Here is a 17,414-nt window from a genome sequence, read left to right on the forward strand (position 1 = left end):
GCCGGACGGGCAGACCCAGCACATCCAGTCCCTCCCTGCCACCTACCCACCCACCCAATTGGGCAGCCAGTTCGTGCCCACTCTTCCTCCCAGATTTCCTTCTCTCTCCTTCCTCTGCTTCCACCCCCCCAAGCCCAGGGCCTATGGTCGGATGCCTGGTTGCTCCCTCCAGGCATGTTTTGCCATCCACTCACTTTGACACCCGGAGCTCTCTCTTTCAAACCCTCATCGGAGCAGATCTCAGCCAGCATCAACTCACATTATCCTTGGGAAGAAATACAGGCACCCGGATCACCTGGCTGCAGGTCCCTCCCCGGCCTCCCTCCTCCCCAACCTTGTAATCCAAGCTCCTGCCGGAGGGTCTTTCCTGGGAGCCAGCCCGGAGCGCTCACTGCCCTGCTCTCTCCCTAGGCAAGTGAGTTTCCACCAGGTGCTTGGGGTGGGGCTCCCGCCATACTCAAGGGCGCCTCTGACTCCCTCTGAACTCGCAATCCCGCCCCAGGGTCCGGCACAAGGGCTCTGCCGGGGCTGAGATCCGTGAAGGCAGATGCGGAGAGGCGCCGCTGGATTGCGAGCAGGCCCAGGTGCGGGGCCAGGTGGGCGTTGTCGCAGCCGGGAATGCCCAGCCGCTCCAGCTGCCCACAGGACAAAGCCCAGGGTTCCCCGGCCGGGGGCACGCCTTCCACCTTCTCCCTCACCTCCACGCCTCCGCTCACCGCGTTCCCCAACACCTGGAATGCAGCAATGCCCTCCGGGCACGCTGCCCCGCCCCCACGTTGATCCCTTCCCCCAGCCTGGCTCCAGGGACACCGGATACGCCTATTGTAGCACCCGGCAAGGAGCGAGCAGTCCGCGGGAACTTACCCTAGGAACCCCAAGCGCCTCCGTAGTTCCCAGCCCCACCCCCACTCCTCGGCCAGGTCAGGTCCACTGTGGGCGTCCAGGTAAGACGGCGTCGATGCCCACCACCCTCGCCCCCAGCTCAGCCCAGAGCGCCCGGGGTCGGAGGTGGAGCTGTCGGACATACGCCCAGTCTGGCCAGGCTCGGGAGGGAAAATCTGGGCGCGGCCTCTGGAACTCACCCTGACTCCTTCACCGTCCGCTCCTCTTTTGGGCTACCGGGGCCAAAGGTTGGGGACTCGGGGCGCGGCTGGAGCCTACAGCTCCTGGAGCGCAGTTAAGCGTTAACCCGCTGGCCCTGGGCCAGGGCGCAGGGCTGCTGTGGGCACCCGGTTCCGCCAGTCGAGCTGGGCCCGGACCCGGAGGCGAAGCGGGGGGCGGGGCCGAGACGGGAGGGCATGGGGTCTGCGCCGGGTGCGAGATGAGCCGGGGAGGCCAGCGGGGCCTGGGCGGTGGGGGAAGGTGGGCCTGGGGCAGGGGCGGGATGGGGGCCCGCCAAGCCTCTGCCCACCGGACCACGCGCGGGGCTGCCGGGGCGCGCTCACCTGGGGGCCGCGGACCCGCCCTAACCTGGTTTCCGGCGGGGCGGGGCGGGGCGGGGCGGGGCGCGGCCAGGCGGGGGCGGGGCGGCGGGGGCGTGCCCGGGGCGGGGCGTTCCGGGGGCGGGGCTGGGCCTCCCGCAGACGTCAGGGACCCGCGCGCGAGGCCGCCGGCGGCCGCTCTGCCGTGGGCTCGGCCCGGGCTGCCACGAGCGTGCGGGCCTCGCCGGGCATGTCCTAGGCGGCGGCCCCGCCCAGCGCTCGGCCGGGCGGGCGGGCGCGAGGGCCGGGACCGAGCCGGGCCGAGCTGGGGAACAAGCCGGGGACCAAGCCGGGGACTAAAGCGAGCCGGAGACCGAGCCCGAACCGCAGGTAGGACGCGCCGGCCCAGCGCTGGCCGCGGCCCGGGCCTCCCATCGCCCGCACCTGCACGGCTGTGGGGCCTCACGGGGCGCGGGGTCCCGGCCGAGGCCGGACGAAGGCGCGGGGGTTGGGGGCCGCCCGGCGCACCTGGTCAGGCGGGTCCCCGCCGCCGCGGAGGCGGCCCTGGTCTGCGCCAGGCCGGGAGGAGCCGCCCCACGCGCGTCTACGCGGCCCGGCCGGGTACGTGTCTACGCGGCCTGCGGAGGGGGCGGCAAGCCTGGGCGCCCGGGTCCCCGCCCCGGCACCGGCTCGGCCATGGCCGCCCCCGGAGAGCGCTGATTCAGAAGGCGCCGCTCCCTCCCCCGCCGGGCCCGGCCGCCTCCCTCCTGGCCTGGTCTCTCCTCCCGCGGTCCCTCCCTCCGTCTTCCTCCTCCTCCCCTCTCTCCTCATTTCCCTTCGCCGCCGTCTCCCCGCTGTCCCTGCCTCTCCCGGCCTGTGCGCTCCTTCCACCGCCGGCCTGCCCCGCCCGGCTCGCTGCCCTTCCCTGCCCTGGGCCTAGCCACCTTTCCCCGCCTCACCTCTGACTGTGGCCCTTCTGGCCGGGGCGGCTGAGGGGACAAGTTTGGGGCGTTTATTATTCTTCCTCCTAGCAACGATGGCCAGCCCAGCCCCGAGGCAGCCGAAGGCCGTTTTGGAGCGTCGCGGGCTCCCAGGCCTTTTCAGGGTGGGCGGCCGGGGCAGCGGGTGGCCTGGCTCTGGCACAGCGGCACCACCAGGCTCTGGGGCTCGGCTTCGCTTTGCCTTAAACAGGGACCGTGGACTCCTCAGGGCGGGCCGCGGCAGGTGATGGCAGAGTGTGAGACCTAGGAGGGCTGGCTGGGGGCCGGAGGTGCAATGATGGGGTAGGCCCTGCCCGATAGAGCACCCTGTGGTCTCCCCTAGCAGCCCTTGGGGAGGGTGGGGCTGTAGAGGCCTCCTGGAGGCTTTGTTGTCTGGGGCTGCAGGGGCATCGAAGTCCCAGCCCCTTGGCCTCCAGTGCCTGCCTGTCTGGCTGGAGCCTGAGTGCGTGGCTTAGGAAGGGCAGGGCCCCCAGAATGAGAGGGTCCTGGCTGCCTGGAGCTGCCTTCTCCTGGTGAGGATTCTTCTACATCGCCCCACTTCCCTGCCCAAGGTGAGGGTTTACCATGGGGCACGTGGTCACTTGGGCATTCATGCTAGCTGGAGCTGGGTGTTGGTTTTCCCTGCTGCTCACCGAAGGGAGCTGAGGTCTGGTGAAGAGCCTCAAAGCTGAAGACCTTGGGTGTGGGCACTGGGCAAAGTAGGGACAAGGAGCCACTCACTCCTCTGCCTGGCACCCTCATGTGGTGTGGCCCTGCCCTCAGGACGCACTCAGCCTGGCAGCCTCCCCTTCTCCTCTGCTCCAATGGGCCTCAGCTGCTGTCATCCCTGTCCTGGGTTATTGTCCTCACTTCTTGACTGGCCTCCTGAGTCACAGCCCCATGTCCACTCAGGAGCTCTGGGGCTGGCCTCACAGGTATGTGACTTGGAGACCCCCACAGAGCCCTTGCTTGGATCCTGCACGGGGCATCTTGCTCAGCTCTCCTTCTCAGTTTTTGAATAAGGGTACCGTGTTTTCTTTTTGTGCTGGGCCCTGCAGTGATGGAGCCAGTGCTGGGCTCTTTAGGGACCTCATCCGCTTCCAGGACTAGCCACAGGACTCCCAGGGGTGTGTGAGGCCCTTCATCCCTCTGCCCTGGTGGCACCGGCTGTTCCCTCTGCCTGGAATGCAGTCCCACAAGCGTTCATGGGCTCACTTCCACCCCTGTCCTGCTGAGCCCGGAGGCTGCCTCCCAGTGAGGCCCCATCCCTGCCCTGCCTCTGTGTTCCCTGTATCCCTCTTTGCACCTTCTCATAAGCCATTTCTGTTCTCTGTGCCTGCCTCTTGCTGAAGGGAGCCCCAGGATTCTGAGACTCTGTGTCTTGGTCACAGCTGGCTTAGCCCAGGCCGCCTAGCCCATAGCAGCACTCAGGATGTGCTGGGAAGTGGGGTGGAGTGCCCAGGACATGTGTGCTGGCATGCTCCGGGCGTGCAGGGTGCACACTGGCTGGGTATAGGGCTGCCCAGGGTTGGGTCTTGGGGTAACATCAGCCCTGGCCAATACTCAGGCTGTCCCCGTTACCCCCCATGCTGCTACGGGGCTCCCTGCCTGTCTACACCAGCCCCTGACCACACCAGCCCCTCAGACCACCCCCTCTTTGTTGATGTCACTGGGACTATGGGCACCAAAGCCTCACTTCCCTCTTGGGCACTGAAGAGGCTGCCTGATGCTGTCCTTGCACCGTGCCCACCAAAGGACATTTGACCTCCTCTCGGTGGTGGACATATTGATGACTCAGGGCCCCTGTCTCCTGCTCTGTCCCTGCTGCCCCTTACCCCAGGCCCTGCCTGGGGCTCAGTCTCAGAATGTCCTGCTGGGGGGAGTGGGTCCTCTGGTTCAGTGTATGTCCTAGGGTGGGTCTGGTACTATGGACCCGGCATCATGGGGACCCCAACGGGCCATGCTGGGTCCTACCCATGAGCTGCTCCTGATAGGTCACGTGGATGTGGGGTCACTTACAGGCAGTGCAGCCAGTGTCCCCGTGAACTTCAACCCCTGACACCTGGAAGATAGAGGAGATTAGGTGTGCTGGGGCCTGGAGGATAAGGGAGAACCAGGCAGCCTTTGCCAGGGATGGACGTGATGGGAAAGGCCGGTCACGAGGGCAAAGGCCTGGCAGTGGGACTCGGGACCATACCCAGGGAGGGCGGGTGGCCTGATGAGGCTGGAGCCCAGCTTCTCCAGAAGCTGCCAGCTTCCCTTAGAGGGACAGGATCTGGGCTGGGCCTTGGATGTGTCCGGGATGCTAAGGCCCAGGCCAGGGAGCCCCACTCTAACAATCCCCTCTTCCCCAGGACCAGACGGGCCCAGCCAGCACCAAGATGAGTGCCACGTCCTGGTTCCTGGTGAGCAGCAGCGGCGCCCGCCACCGGCTCCCTCGCGAGCTCATCTTCGTGGGGCGTGAGGAGTGTGAGCTCATGCTACAGGTTCGCAGGGGGCGCTTGGGGCCAGGAGGGTAGGGGGTGGACAGTCCGTCCCTCTGGAGGCCAGGAAGGTGCCCACCCCACTTGCTGCAGGCCACCCTGGCGAGGAGGCCGCCATGCAGCCCAGGCTGGGCCTCTTACCTTGGGTCCCGGCTGCACCAAGGGCTCTGGGGCTCCTGTGGACGCGTGCAGGGGTGTGTGCGCTCACAGGCTCGGGTCCCTGCCCCGTACGTATCCCTGTCTCTGACAGGAGGGGGCTTAGGCTTTTGTCAGGTTCTCAAAGTTGTGGGGGTCCCTAGAAGCGTGAGTTGGCATCCTTTTGCAGAGAGGGAGCTGAGGCTGGGCTTTGGAAGGTCCTGGAAAGCCGGTCTGCCCATACTCTTGTTGTCTGGGGGCCCCGCCTATGCCGTGAGTGCTGCCTGAGCGGCGGTTCCAGTGTCTTGGTCCCAGCTGCACCCTGGTGAAGGCTAGTGCCTTTTGGCGGCCTCCAGGCATGAGGGGCTCTTCTCAGGGCATGAGAGCCTGCCGAGCACCGGCACTGACAGTCAGAAGTTTCTCTGGCCATGGTTTGAGTTTGGCTTTGTGGGGCTTGCGATCTGGCTGTTTGAGAACAAAGAGCAGGGGTGGTGAGCTAACCCCATAGGCCCATCCTGGCCTAATGTCCTTCCTCTACCCCGTGTGCCTGTGTGCCGTGGGCTCCCTGTCCTGGCTCATCCCCCAGCGTGGCACATGGGCCACTGACCCAGGTGGATGGCACTGTCCAGTCTAGCCGAGGGGCCTGCAGGTGCACGGAGCTGTCTTGCCCACTCGGACATTGCCTCCTGGATGCAACGTGCTGCTGCCGCACATGCCCGGGTTGTGCCAGGCTCTGACAAGGTGGGCAGGCCTCAGGCTGTGGTGAGGGGTCCTGGCCATGTGCACATTCCCTGGGGCAGACAGTGTTTGTCTGCCTCTACCCAGGGCAGCCCCACCCGATATTGCTGCATATGTCCTGCTGTGGTGGGAAGGTTTGTATCCCCTGCAATTCGGAGGTTGAAGCTTCATTTCCAGCATGGTAGCTTCAAGAGATGGGGCCTTTGGAAGGTGAGCAGGGCGTGAGGCTTTGCCTTTGGGAATGGGATCAGGGACCTTGAAAAGAGGCCAGAGGAAGCTGGCTCACCCCTTCTGCCCAGTGGGGACGCAGCATTAAAGATACCATCCTTGAAGCAGAGACAGGGCCCTCTCCAGACACCAAATTGGCCGGCGCCTGGATCTCGGGCTTCCAGCCTCGAGAACTATGAGCAATACATTTGTGTCATTTGCACATTACTCAGGAATTTTGTTACAGCAGCTGGGATGGACTAAGTCCAGACATCCCAGCTTCTCCCAGGCGTCCTCTGATCCTCTTGAGTCTGGACCCAGCAGGTCTCTCACCTTGTGGTTGGTTGTTCCGGCTCTGAAGTTCTTTAATCTGGAACATTCTCTCCCTTTTTTCTCTTTTCTTTATGCCTCCAGTAGCTGGAGAGAGTTGGTGGCTGGGGGCAGGAGTCGGCAAATGTTTTCTACAAAGGGCCTGATAAAGATTTTAGGTTTTGCCGACCACGAAGTATCTACTGCAGCCCAGGCCTGTGGCCGTGGTGAGGGGCAGCCAGGGAGCGAGCGTGGCCGGCCAAGGCGGGCGCGGCAGCACCTGCACTTCATTTATGGATGTTGAAGTATCAATTTCCCATAATTTTCATGTGTCATGAAATAGCCTTTTGATGATTTTCAATCATTTAGAAGTGTAAAGATCATTCTTAATTCTCAAGCCATCCAAAGACAGGTGGCAGGCCGTAGGCCACGCCCCACATACCTCACTGCCTCATAGGGGCCATTGCTGTATTTGGCGGGTTGCTCCCAGGGTCCACGTGCAGGGGTGGCATCAGTGATGGCCGCGCTGCTCTACCTAGGGTGGCCAGGAGGGCTTCTCGAAGGAGGCGGCACTTTGGAGCCTCTGGAAGAAGCCAGAGCCAGCCTGCAGGCAGGGGACTGGTGTGGGTGCTCTTCCTGCCCCACCCCTGCACCAGGCCTGCTCTGCCTACTTCTCCCTGGGGTGGGGGAAAAGTGCTGGGGGCAGGGTGCTCAGGGTGAGTTTGGGGTCTGATTCCGAGTTTCTGCACCTGTCAGTGGAGCCCTGAGCAGGTCGTTGGGGGCTTCCCCGCTCTCCTCAGTGGGCGCCCCTGGCCTGGGTGGGCCTGCATTTCTACCCCTCGCTGTTGTGGGTGGTGTCGCCATTGTAAGATGTATCTCCATGGGGAAACTGAGGCTCAGGGAGGCCTTGCAGGTGTGGCGAGTGTGGGAAGGCTGTCTGCCTCCCGGTGCCCCTGCAGCGGCCTCCTACCTGCCCACTGCTGCCCCCTGCCGGCCTCTGTCACCCCTCACTCTCTGTGCAGCTGCCCTAGAGGCTTCTCACCCCCACCCTACAGCCCCATGTCCAGCCCCTTGGCCCCTCTGTTGCCCCCACCTCAGGATGTTTGCACCTGCCGCCCTTCCCTGCAGCAACTTCCTTGGCACCTGTGCCAGGACCCCCGCCCTCTCAGCTCATGCTCAGGGGCCTCAGTGGCCCTTTCCGAATGCTGCTTCTTCCCCGAGGCCCTATCCACCTCTGCTCAGACGATCCACACACTGCCTGGAGCCTGCCCTGTCCTCAGCTTCCAGCCTCCTACTGGATATGGCTGCTGCACTGGGGTCTCTCAGAGGCATCCCAAGCTCGGTGGCTGAACCAAACCTGTCACCCTCCGTCCCTTCCACCCAGGGTCCCCACCAGGGTCCCCTTCCCTCTGCTCAGTGCCACCCCCACCCCCACTCCACACACAGACAGGAACGCAGGCCTCCACTGGACCCAGTCTCTCCCCACACCTGCCCTGGCTCTCCGGACCTGGCTCACACCCACCTTCCTGCCCTGGAACCTCCCCACCTGTCCCAGCGCCCCCTCCACAGTCCTTGCTTTCAGTGCCACATCTTTCCACTGGGCAGGGTGCCAAGCAGAGACCCTGCCCTCCCTTGGCGTCCACTGCAGGGAGGGGCCAGCAAGGTGTCCAGGGTCCAGTCCTGTGTAAAGAAGGTGGTACTGGGGACTGAGTGGTCAGCAGACATCTGCCTACGTTGTGCTGAGGCCCAAGGAGCCGCAGCAGCAGGAGTTGGGGCCGGTGAGGAGGGGAGGCTGTGGGAGGACAGAGCTGAGCTGGGGCTATGGGGATGGGACGTGCAGGGGAGACCAGCAGAGTGGGCGGCCCCAAGGCCTGGGCTTTCACTAGGCAAGAGGGGCGGTAGCTGGGACCACAGCGGGCAGACAGGTGGGGGAGTTGTGTTCCAGGTAGAGCTGCCACCCACGTGCTGTCCCACGGACCACACTCTCCAGGGCTCTGCCTTTGCTCCCCACAGTGTCCTTGTGCCCAGTGCAAGCCTGGCACAGAGCTGGTGCCCAGCGAACAGGCATTAAATGACGCAGGAACGTGGACCCAGGCAGGACTTCCCTATGTGGCTGTCACTCCTGTGGTGGCCCAGGCTGTGGTACAGGGTGTGCAGTGTGTGTGCAGTGTGTGTGCAGTGTGTGTGTGCAGTGGGTGTGCAGTGGGTGTGCAGTGTGTGTGTGCAGTGTGTGTGCAGTGTGTGTGTGCAGTGTGTGTGTGCAGTGGGTGTGTGTGTGCAGTGTGTGTGCAGTGTGTGTGTGCAGTAGGTGTGCAGTGTGTGTGTGCAGTGTGTGTGTGCAGTGGGTGTGCAGTGTGTGTGCAGTGTGTGTGTGCAGTGGGTGTGTGCAGTGGGTGTGTGCAGTGTGTGTGCAGTGTGTGTGTGCAGTGTGTGTGTGCAGTGTGTGTGCAGTGTGTGTGTGCAGTGGGTGTGCAGTGTGTGTGTGCAGTGGGTGTGTGCAGTGGGTGTGCAGTGTGTGCAGTGTGTGTGTGCAGTGTGTGTGCAGTGTGTGTGTGCAGTGGGTGTGCAGTGTGTGTGCAGTGGGTGTGCAGCCGCCAATGGGGAGCTCGGGTGAGCTGGCAGGAGGGTGTGCCCAGAGCCCTGGCTGCTGCCACTGCCACTCAGCACAGCTGGGCCAGGCTGTTGCCACAGAGGGCGTCAGACGTGAACTTTGGGAACATCTTTATTCTATTTTAAAGTGAGCACAAATTATTAGACACTTTCCCCAAAATCCATGTGTTTGGGGCGTCTTCCGGCCATGTCACACATCTGTGTTTGCCTGGCTGTTTCTGCACCGAGTTCCTTCCACAGGCCTGGGGTTTCTGTTGTTTTAAGTCTTGAGCCCTGGGCCGGGGGCCACTTCTCACTGGTGGCTGGAGACTTGGCCAAGTGAGGGGCTGCTTCTGGCTGGAGAGGGGAGTTTCTGGAAGGGGGTTCCCCATGTGTCTCCAGTGCTTCCTGCAGTCTGGGGAGGGGCTTGGCAGGAGTGGGTCTGGTGAGAAAGCCCTGGCTGGGGGTGGAGGCTCAGCCCTGGGAGTGGGCGAGGCAGCTGTGCTCGGGGTGTTAACAGGGTCCTGTGGGGGGACCCTGTGCTGAGTCAAAGGAGCCAGAAGCTGGGGTGGGCTGGGTGGGGTGGGGAAGGTGGGTGCAGGCAGGGGAAGGGGCTTGGACTGAAGGTGAGACCCAGGCCTGGGCAAGGATGCGGTGTGCCCAGAGCTGGCAGAGTCATCTGCCTGAAGCCTGACTGTGGCCTGGGTGGGGTAAGGAAGGTTTGGAGAGGCCTTGGGGCCTGCGGGAAAGGGGGCTGTGGAGAGAGAGGCTGACCGAGGGCTGCTGAGAGGAAGACCAGCATTGCTGGAGCCTGTGTTGGAGAGGGGCTTGGTGGGTGAGCCCTCCAGGGAAGGCCTGGGGCGGGGCTCAGAGGACCTGGAAGGTGTGCAGAGTTGTGTCCAGCAGGAGGCCTCGAGGCCCAGGGGGTCTGAGGCTAGGGGAGCAGCGGGGATGCATCCAGGCTGGAAACCCCTCCAGGGTTTCCACTCTTCAGCAGAGATGACATCCAAGTCACCCGCCCTCAGCCACCTCAGCCCTTTCCAGAGGGGACAGGGGCAGTAGCTCCTTCCTTTATGCCCCTGCTGGACCCCATCCCCTGGGGAGGTCTCATGCTGGCAAGGGAGGGCCCGAGCCCGGCCCCAGGCCTCAGTGCTTCCTTTCTCTGAGACAGCAGCAGGTCCTCCTGGCCCCGTGGAGTCCACGTGTTGGGCGGGCTGAGGTGGGGATGCTGCCCTGTGCACAGGACAGGGTGCAGGAGGAGGTGAGCCCCAACCCCCTGAGGGAGATCCAGGCCTCCTAGCTTCCAGGCTGCACTCTCAGGTAAGAATCCTGGGGCCTGGCCCTCAGGGCTGCCTATGGGGCAGTTAGTGGCCTGAGGTGTCTCCAGCAGCCATCCTAGAGTTGGGGAGGGGGGATCTCAGGACGGGCTTCTTGGAGGAGGTGAGTGCTGGGGGTCGCCTGTGTCTGGAGGCCTTCAGTGACAGGTGGGAAGTCCAATGGAGGAGGTGATGTCTGGCATCACCCACCCTGGCCAGGATCCTCCCCCAACCCCATCGGCAGAGACTGCCACTGGGGTGGCCAGGAGCCATGTAGCTGTGGGTGCCAGCTTCGGAGAAGGAATTTGAACAGGGTGGACCTGGAGGTGGGTGGTGGCTGTCAAGGTCAGACCCACTCTACCAGAGACCTGTGGCTTTGGCTGGCAGGTGAGCTGGCACCAGGAGCCCCACCAGGATCCGCCTTCCCAGGGAGGGCATGTGGGGCAGGTGGAGCCGCTCACCTGGTTTCTGGGAAACCATGGGCTGTGTCTGGGCAGGCAGCTCAGGGATGGCTGCACCCAGGACCCTACTCTCCCCTTTAAACCTCCCTGGCACCCCTGCCTACTTCCTGGGGGGACCCAGGGTCCTGACAGGAGGGGTGGGCCCTATCCACCCTCCTCGCCACCCTCCACTACAGTCCCCGTCCCTGGTTCTCCACTGCAGTCCCCCCTACAATCCTCCACTGCAGTCCTCCCCTCAGTCCTCCACTGCAGTCCCCCCCAACCCCCGCCCCTGGTCCTCCACTGTAGCACCACCACTGTGGCTTGAGCCAGGCACCCAGGGCTTCTGAGTGCCCACTGCTGGGTGGCAGTGGCACTAGCGTGAGGAGGCTGGCTCTCAGGCCTGCTGGCCACCACGAGCCCCACCCAGCTGCAGCTTCCCTGCCCTGGCGCCTCTGCGGAGGCCTCAGTCAAGCTGGGCCATCAGAACCCTTGCCCCCAACTAGCCCCTGCTGTGCGATCTCCTCTCTGAGTGAGGAAGGAGGCCCTGCCCTGAGGGTTTCTAGCCCTTGCCCAGGGGTACTGGGGGAGGCCCCACACCGGTGTTTCAGGATGGTGCCCTTTGGTGGGGTAGTGATGGCCAGCTGCCAGGGTGGCCTGCACATGGCAGGCTGAGAGTGACCAGCCTGAGGGGCCCGGGCTCTCACCTGGGAGACTGAGAAGCCGTGCTGGCACTCAGGAGGGACGTCCAGCTCCTAGTCGTGTGGGTTGCAGGCCGTCCTGTCCCAGGGCTGGGGGACTTCCTTCAGGCCCATTGCTGCCTGTGGAAGCTGGCCTGGTGTCTTGTGGATGCACTGCCTGGATGGTCCCTAGGTGGTGGCGAGGGTCACACACTGTCTGGGCCAGGACTCGGTGGCTTCCCTGGGTCGGCTGGTTCTGCTGGCCTTTCCTGGGGCTGGACCCCCAGGCCTGTGGCTCCTGAGGTTTGGGGGCAGGAGGGATGGAGCCACCACCCAGAGCCCCGGGCAGCACAGGGTGCTGTGTGGAGTGGGGGACTGGATGGGCAGGGGCCGTGCTCGCAGCACTGTGTGGAGTTGGGGGCCGGGTGGGCAGGGGCCGTGCTCACAGCGCTGTGTGGAGTGAGGGACTGGATGGGCAGGGGCCGTGCTCGCAGCGCTGTGTGGAGTGGGGGGCCGGGTGGGCAGCGGCTGTGCTCGCAGCACTTAAGCAAGTAGAAAGTGACTCGCCTCTGCCTCCGTCTCCCCATACCCCAGTGGGGAGGTGATGTGGGCTTGGCTGTGGCCTTACGATTGGACAACCAGGGTTGACCTTGTGAAGGCACTGGGGCACCTGTCCTCCGGGGGGTGGTCCTGGGTGGGCTGGTGGCCCAGAAAGGGTTGGCAGCACCCGGAGTGGGAACACCAAAGGTGTGGACGCTGGTTGAGAGTTGTGTGTGTTCCTGTGGGGCTGGGCTCCCTGAGACAGCCCCCCTCACTGCCAGCCTGGCTGCCGCCACCTGACCTTGGGAGAGAGCAGCGTGTGCCAGATGACCAGAGGGCTCCCAGCACTCCCACGGCCCAGCCGGGGAGCAGCTCTGGGGAGGGCAGTCTTGGGGGGAGGCTTGGGGCCGCAGCAGAGGGTGGGGGACGTGGCCCTGGCATCTTGGCAAATCCTGCTCCAGAGACACGGTGGGCACACCTCTGTGGTCGGAGGCCTGGGGCCACTGCTGGTGTTGCGCTGGGGCAGAGGATGGAGCAGGGTGCCTCTGCCTCTTGGGTGTCACCTCCTCCCCTGGAGCACCTGAGGGCCGGCTGTGTGTCTCCCCAGTCCCGCAGTGTGGACAAGCAGCATGCCGTCATCAACTATGACCAGGACAGGGACGAGCACTGGGTGAAGGACCTGGGCAGCCTCAATGGGGTGAGTGTGAGAGGCCCTGGCCTGGCCTTTTAACAGCCCTGCCCTTCAGCCCTGGCCCCTCCCTCTCAGTTTGGCTCCTCCCCCAGTCATAGCCCCTCCCTCTCAGCCCTGGCCCCTCCCCCAGCCCTGGCCCCTCTCCCAGATCGGGCCCCATCCCCAACTGCAGAGGCCCCCAGGCCTCCCCAGAAGGCTCCCCCTGGCAGGGTCTCAGGCCCCCAAGGATCAGGCTGCTCTCAGGGAGAGTGGACCCTGCAGATGGGGAGAGAAGCACTAGGCTGGGGAATGGGGCCCCTGAAATGGAAGGAGCTGTGCTTGGGTACCCAGTCTGGGTATGGGTGGGGCCGTGTGATCCTTTCTTCTGTAAGTTGGGGGTGGCAGGGGCAGGAAGGTAACCAGGAGGGAACCCCTGGCTGCAAGAGCAGGGTGGGGGTCAGATGAAAGGAGTGGGGTATGGGGTGGAAGTGGGTAGGAAGGATGGAGGCCTCTCTGGGGGCGTGTGTCTGTCCCTGAGGTCCCTGTCTGGATGTCTCTGTCTGTTGCTGAGCTTGGTGGACTCCAACTTGTCCTGGGACACTCTATCTTTACTGCACTCTGCAGTCCTGAGCTGGGGGGCCCTAGCAGCCCCTCAGCAGCCCCTCAAGGAGCTCCGGCCAGGATCTCAGGCTGCTGGGGTCTGTCCTGAGCTCCCTCCTCCCACAGCATGCCTGTCTGATGAAGCGGCTGTCCCTGAATGGCTGCACAGCAAGTGGCCGCTCCTCTGCCTGTGTGGGCTGCGTCACCCACATGGGCTTTGAGAGGGTCCCCAGGCTGTTGGCCTGGGTTGCATAGCACCATCCCGGTCCGTGCTCCTGGGCCCTGCATGGCTGGCTACTTCTGAGGCCTGTGATGCCCACAGAGCTGCCTCCCACCTGCCTGTGGGACTGGCGCATCAACACTCCTGCCAGCAGGCAGCCTGGAGAGGGGTATCAGACCCTCTGAGGCCTGACCCTTGGCCAAGGGCCACCACAGGGCACACCTGCCTCGACTGTTCCCAAGGGCTCATGGGGCCAAGGTGGGGGCTGGGGCCAGCGCGAGGCTGTATGGGTGAGAGGAAGCATCTCTTGGAGTCCGCTTCACAAAGATGCTCAAAGAGTTCTGTTCTGGAGGGTTCCATCATGGTCCCTGCAGTGCTGGGTGGGCCCCAGTGCCTGGGTGCCCCGGCCGTGGCTGTGGAACTTGAGGCTGGTGCCTGGGACAGTGCTGCACAGGCCATCACTCGCCGTGGGTTCCAGAGAGTTGGTGCCCCTGCGGCCCTGCCCACAGCCACTCACCTGCTCAGCCCCACCACCCTGCCACCTGTTTTCCTGCAGACATTTGTGAATGACATGCGCATCCCGGACCAGAAGTACGTCACGCTGAAGCTCAACGATGTCATCCGCTTCGGCTACGATATCCTGCCCCTGAACGTCCCTCCTCCTGGGCTTCTTCTCAGTCCCCAGGACCACAGTCACTCTGTTACTCCAGAAGCAGGGCTGTCACCGCTGGGGCCGCTGGGTTACAGAGCACGGAGGATGACCCTAGGGCTGGGCTCCACCTGCTGATGGAGCACCCCAAGGAAGGCTAGTCCCTGCAGCCCAGCCCCCTGTGGACACCCTGGCCATGGGTACCTGCTGCTTGCCCACCCACCCAGCCTGAGGTCACGTGGGGCCTGGGGAACTGGTGACCACTCCCTGGGACCCCGAGTCCTGGTCCGACATTGGAACTGTCTGAGCACATGGGTGGGCGTGGCTGTGCCTCCCCAGGAAGAAAGAGGCCCCTCCTCTGCCTGCCTCCATGGGCCCTTGAGCTGGCACACCTGTTGCTGGGGGTGGACTTCAGCGCTGGGCTCCTGGCTCTTCTGCTCTGTGTTCGCCTTAACACATGTCCACATTCCAACATGTATGTGCTGGAGCGTGTGCAGCACCGAGTCCCGGAGGAGGCACTCAAGGTTAGTGCTGGCCGAGCCCGGGGGGCTCAGCCACGAGGGCTCAGCCCCCCATCCTCCCCACCATGCTCCCACTGCCATCTCCCCAGCAAACTCTCACCAGGCCTCTGGGGCGCCACGTTCAGGCTGCGGGTGCCATGAGTCAGGCCAGCCTGTCCTGCCCTGCCAGATGGCCCAGTCTGGCAGGTGGGAAGGTAGTCATTACCCCCAGCCTGCTGCAGTGACAGATGGCGGGGGCACCGGGACACGGGCGCCACTGTTGTGGATGCAGCAGGATCCGGGCTCTGGGAGGGGCCTGGGAGGAGCCGGGCTGCATGGTCAGCCTGCTGGAGCTCCTGGGCTTTCTGAGCTGCATCGCTGGGCACTGGTGGGTTTAGCTGTGGCTCACAGAACAAACGGCTCATTGGGTGAGCTGGGTGGCCAGAGCCCAGGAAGCTGCTGGGGTCACCCTGCAGGAGAGTGCAGCGGGGCTGAGGCGGGGGCCAGCAGCCTCCCCGGGAGCAGAGGGCCCTGTTCGGAGGGCCAGGAGGGTATACAGCTCCTGAGCCCCCCAGCATCTTTTTGGGAGTGTCTCTCAGGTTAAGTAGCTTTGGGGTCTCATAAGAGGCTTTAAATTCTCTGACGTTACAGTTATTTGGAGTCTTTGAAGCTGAAGGGATTAAGAGTCTCTAGACAGAGTGTTTAGGGTCTCTGAGGCTGGGGAATTTGGTCTCTGTGAGTGAGATATTTAGGGTTCCTTAGGCTCGGGGGATTTGAGGATCTATGTGTTAGAGGATTTGGCGTTCCTCTGGGTGAAGGGATTTGAGGTCTCTGAAGCTGAGGTGCTTTGGGGTCTCATGCCCAGGGGATTAAGTTCTCTCCAGGTTAGCGGATTTGAGTCCTTCAAGGTGGCAGGATTTGGGGTCACTTCAGGCTGAGAGGATTTATTGCTTCTTAGGGTGAGGGGATCTGAGGTCTCCCAGGCTGAAATCTGAAGGTCTTAGGCTGAGGGTTTGTAAGGGTTTTACGCTGCACGACCAAGGCCCCCCGAGTTCCTGTCAGTCTCTCTGACCTCCTCCCGCGCTGCCCACCCTGGCCGGGCGCCCTCTCGGAGCCCCTCAGGAGGTAAAGGCTGCCCCCAGCATATTGATGAGGCTGCCCACCCTGGCCGGGCGCCCTCTCGGAGCCCCTCAGGAGGTAAAGGCTGCCCCCAGCATATTGATGAGGCTGCCCACCCTGGCCGGGCGCCCTCTCGGAGCCCCTCAGGAGGTAAAGGCTGCCCCCAGCATATTGATGAGGCTGCCCACCCTGGCCGGGCGCCCTCTCGGAGCCCCTCAGGAGGTAAAGGCTGCCCCCAGCATATTGATGAGGCTGCCCACCCTGGCTGGGCGCCCTCTCGGAGCCCCTCAGGAGGTAAAGGCTGCCCCCAGCATATTGATGAGGCTGCCCACCCTGGCCGGGCGCCCTCTCGGAGCCCTTCAGGAGGTAAAGGCTGCCCCCAGCATATTGATGAGGCTGCATCGGGGGGGCCAGAGGCAGGAAGGAAGGGTGCTGGAGGCCGATGGTGGCAGCCTTCAGGGGTGGGCATCCTTGCGTGCCCTTTCCCCTGTGTGCTGGGGACATGCACAGCCAGGGCCCCTGTGGGGAGCGTGAGGGTCCTAGGTGGGAACGGCGTCTCCTTGCCCTCACTTGTTCATGTGGGAGTTGTGGAGCACAGATTCAGGGCCCTGTTCAGAGCTCCCCAGGAGCCCTGTGGGGCCAGGGCGCTTAGCCCATTCCTCAGATGATCTCTGAGCAGCCTGGGGTCCCCCAGCCTGCAAGGGGCAGGGCCTAAGGGAGCCAGGTTCTGTCTGAAGGCACAAGCGGCCCTGCTGCCCATCCCAGGGCCCCCACTCTGATGATCGCAGCCTGCTCTGCCCCGCCCCACCCAAGCAGGCCCCTGCTTCCCCTGGAAGCTGCCCCTTCCCAGGCTTGAGCTGGACCCCGAGCTGTGTTACCTGGGCATTAGGGAGCATTAGGGACAGCTTGTGACATGCAAAGTCATAGCTGGGCCCTCTGGATGGAGAGGAGAGGCTGGGCCCACCCTGGTGGGGTCCTCCTGAGGTTGGGCCCAGTACCTCACCCCACCTGGTCTGCCCACAGCATGAGAAGTACACCAGCCAGCTGCAGGTGAGCGTGAAGGGTTTGTCGCCCAAGAGGAGTGAGGCACTGCCGGAACACACACCATACTGCGAGGCCTCGAACCCCAGGCCGGAGAAGGGGGACCGGAGACCAGGAACAGGTAGGCCCAGGCAGTGCGGATGGGGTGAGCACACAGGGCCACTGCCAGGCCCTCTGCCCTACACCTGCCTTCCTGCACCCCTCACCCCGTGCATGCATATACCGTGTACACCCACACCCCTCACCCTTTGCACACACCTACCCCTGCACATACACACCCCTCACCCATTGTGCACACCTACCCTTGCATGCCTGCACCCCTCACTCCTGTACACACTTACCCATGCACACCCACACCACTCACCCCTGTGCACACCTACCCATACATTCCCACAGCTCTCACTGCTGTGCACAGACCTATCCATGCACACCCATACTGCTCACCCCTGTGCACTCACACCCCCACCCCTGTACACACATCTACCTGTGCACACCCACATCCCTCATCTCTCACCCCACACACACAGCTACCCATGCACACACACACTGCTCACCCCTGTGCACACCTACCTGTGCACGCCTGCACCCCTTGGGCCCACAGTTCTTGTGGGGTTGGTGGGCCACCAGCTGGGCACCCTCTGTCCCCAGTGGTGAGAGGCAGGTGATGGTGGGGGTGCGGCTATGCTCCCTAATATCAGGCATTTGGACTCGATTCTGCAGACCGAGCCAGCAGGGCTCAGGGGTTGGTGGTTTCTGATGAAACCTGATTTGTGCCTT

General features: G+C 63.8%; 1 protein-coding gene across 4 annotated transcripts in view; it reads left to right on the forward strand.

Annotated features, from left to right (window-relative positions):
- The first annotated feature begins 835 nt into the window (after nt 1-835).
- The window catches only part of CEP170B (centrosomal protein 170B), a 35,864-nt gene continuing 19,285 nt past the window's right edge, over nt 836-17,414 (forward strand). The window contains exons 1-6 of one of the 4 annotated variants that reach the window (XM_054530591.2): nt 836-944; nt 4,756-4,887; nt 12,446-12,535; nt 13,885-13,963; nt 14,443-14,501; nt 16,620-16,758. In XM_054530591.2, the coding sequence (XP_054386566.2) occupies nt 4,783-4,887; nt 12,446-12,535; nt 13,885-13,963; nt 14,443-14,501; nt 16,620-16,758 (472 nt within the window). In that variant the 5' untranslated portion in view covers nt 836-944; nt 4,756-4,782. Of the gene's footprint in view, nt 945-1,581; nt 1,812-2,186; nt 2,974-4,755; nt 4,888-12,445; nt 12,536-13,884; nt 13,964-14,442; nt 14,502-16,619; nt 16,759-17,414 lie in introns of those variants that run through there. The other 3 variants (XM_024231548.3, XM_024231545.3, XM_063715758.1) reach the window with 3 other exon arrangements.

The sequence above is a fragment of the Pongo abelii genome, chromosome 15 (genome assembly GCF_028885655.2).
Source record: "Pongo abelii isolate AG06213 chromosome 15, NHGRI_mPonAbe1-v2.0_pri, whole genome shotgun sequence".
Classification (NCBI taxonomy): domain Eukaryota; kingdom Metazoa; phylum Chordata; class Mammalia; order Primates; family Hominidae; genus Pongo; species Pongo abelii.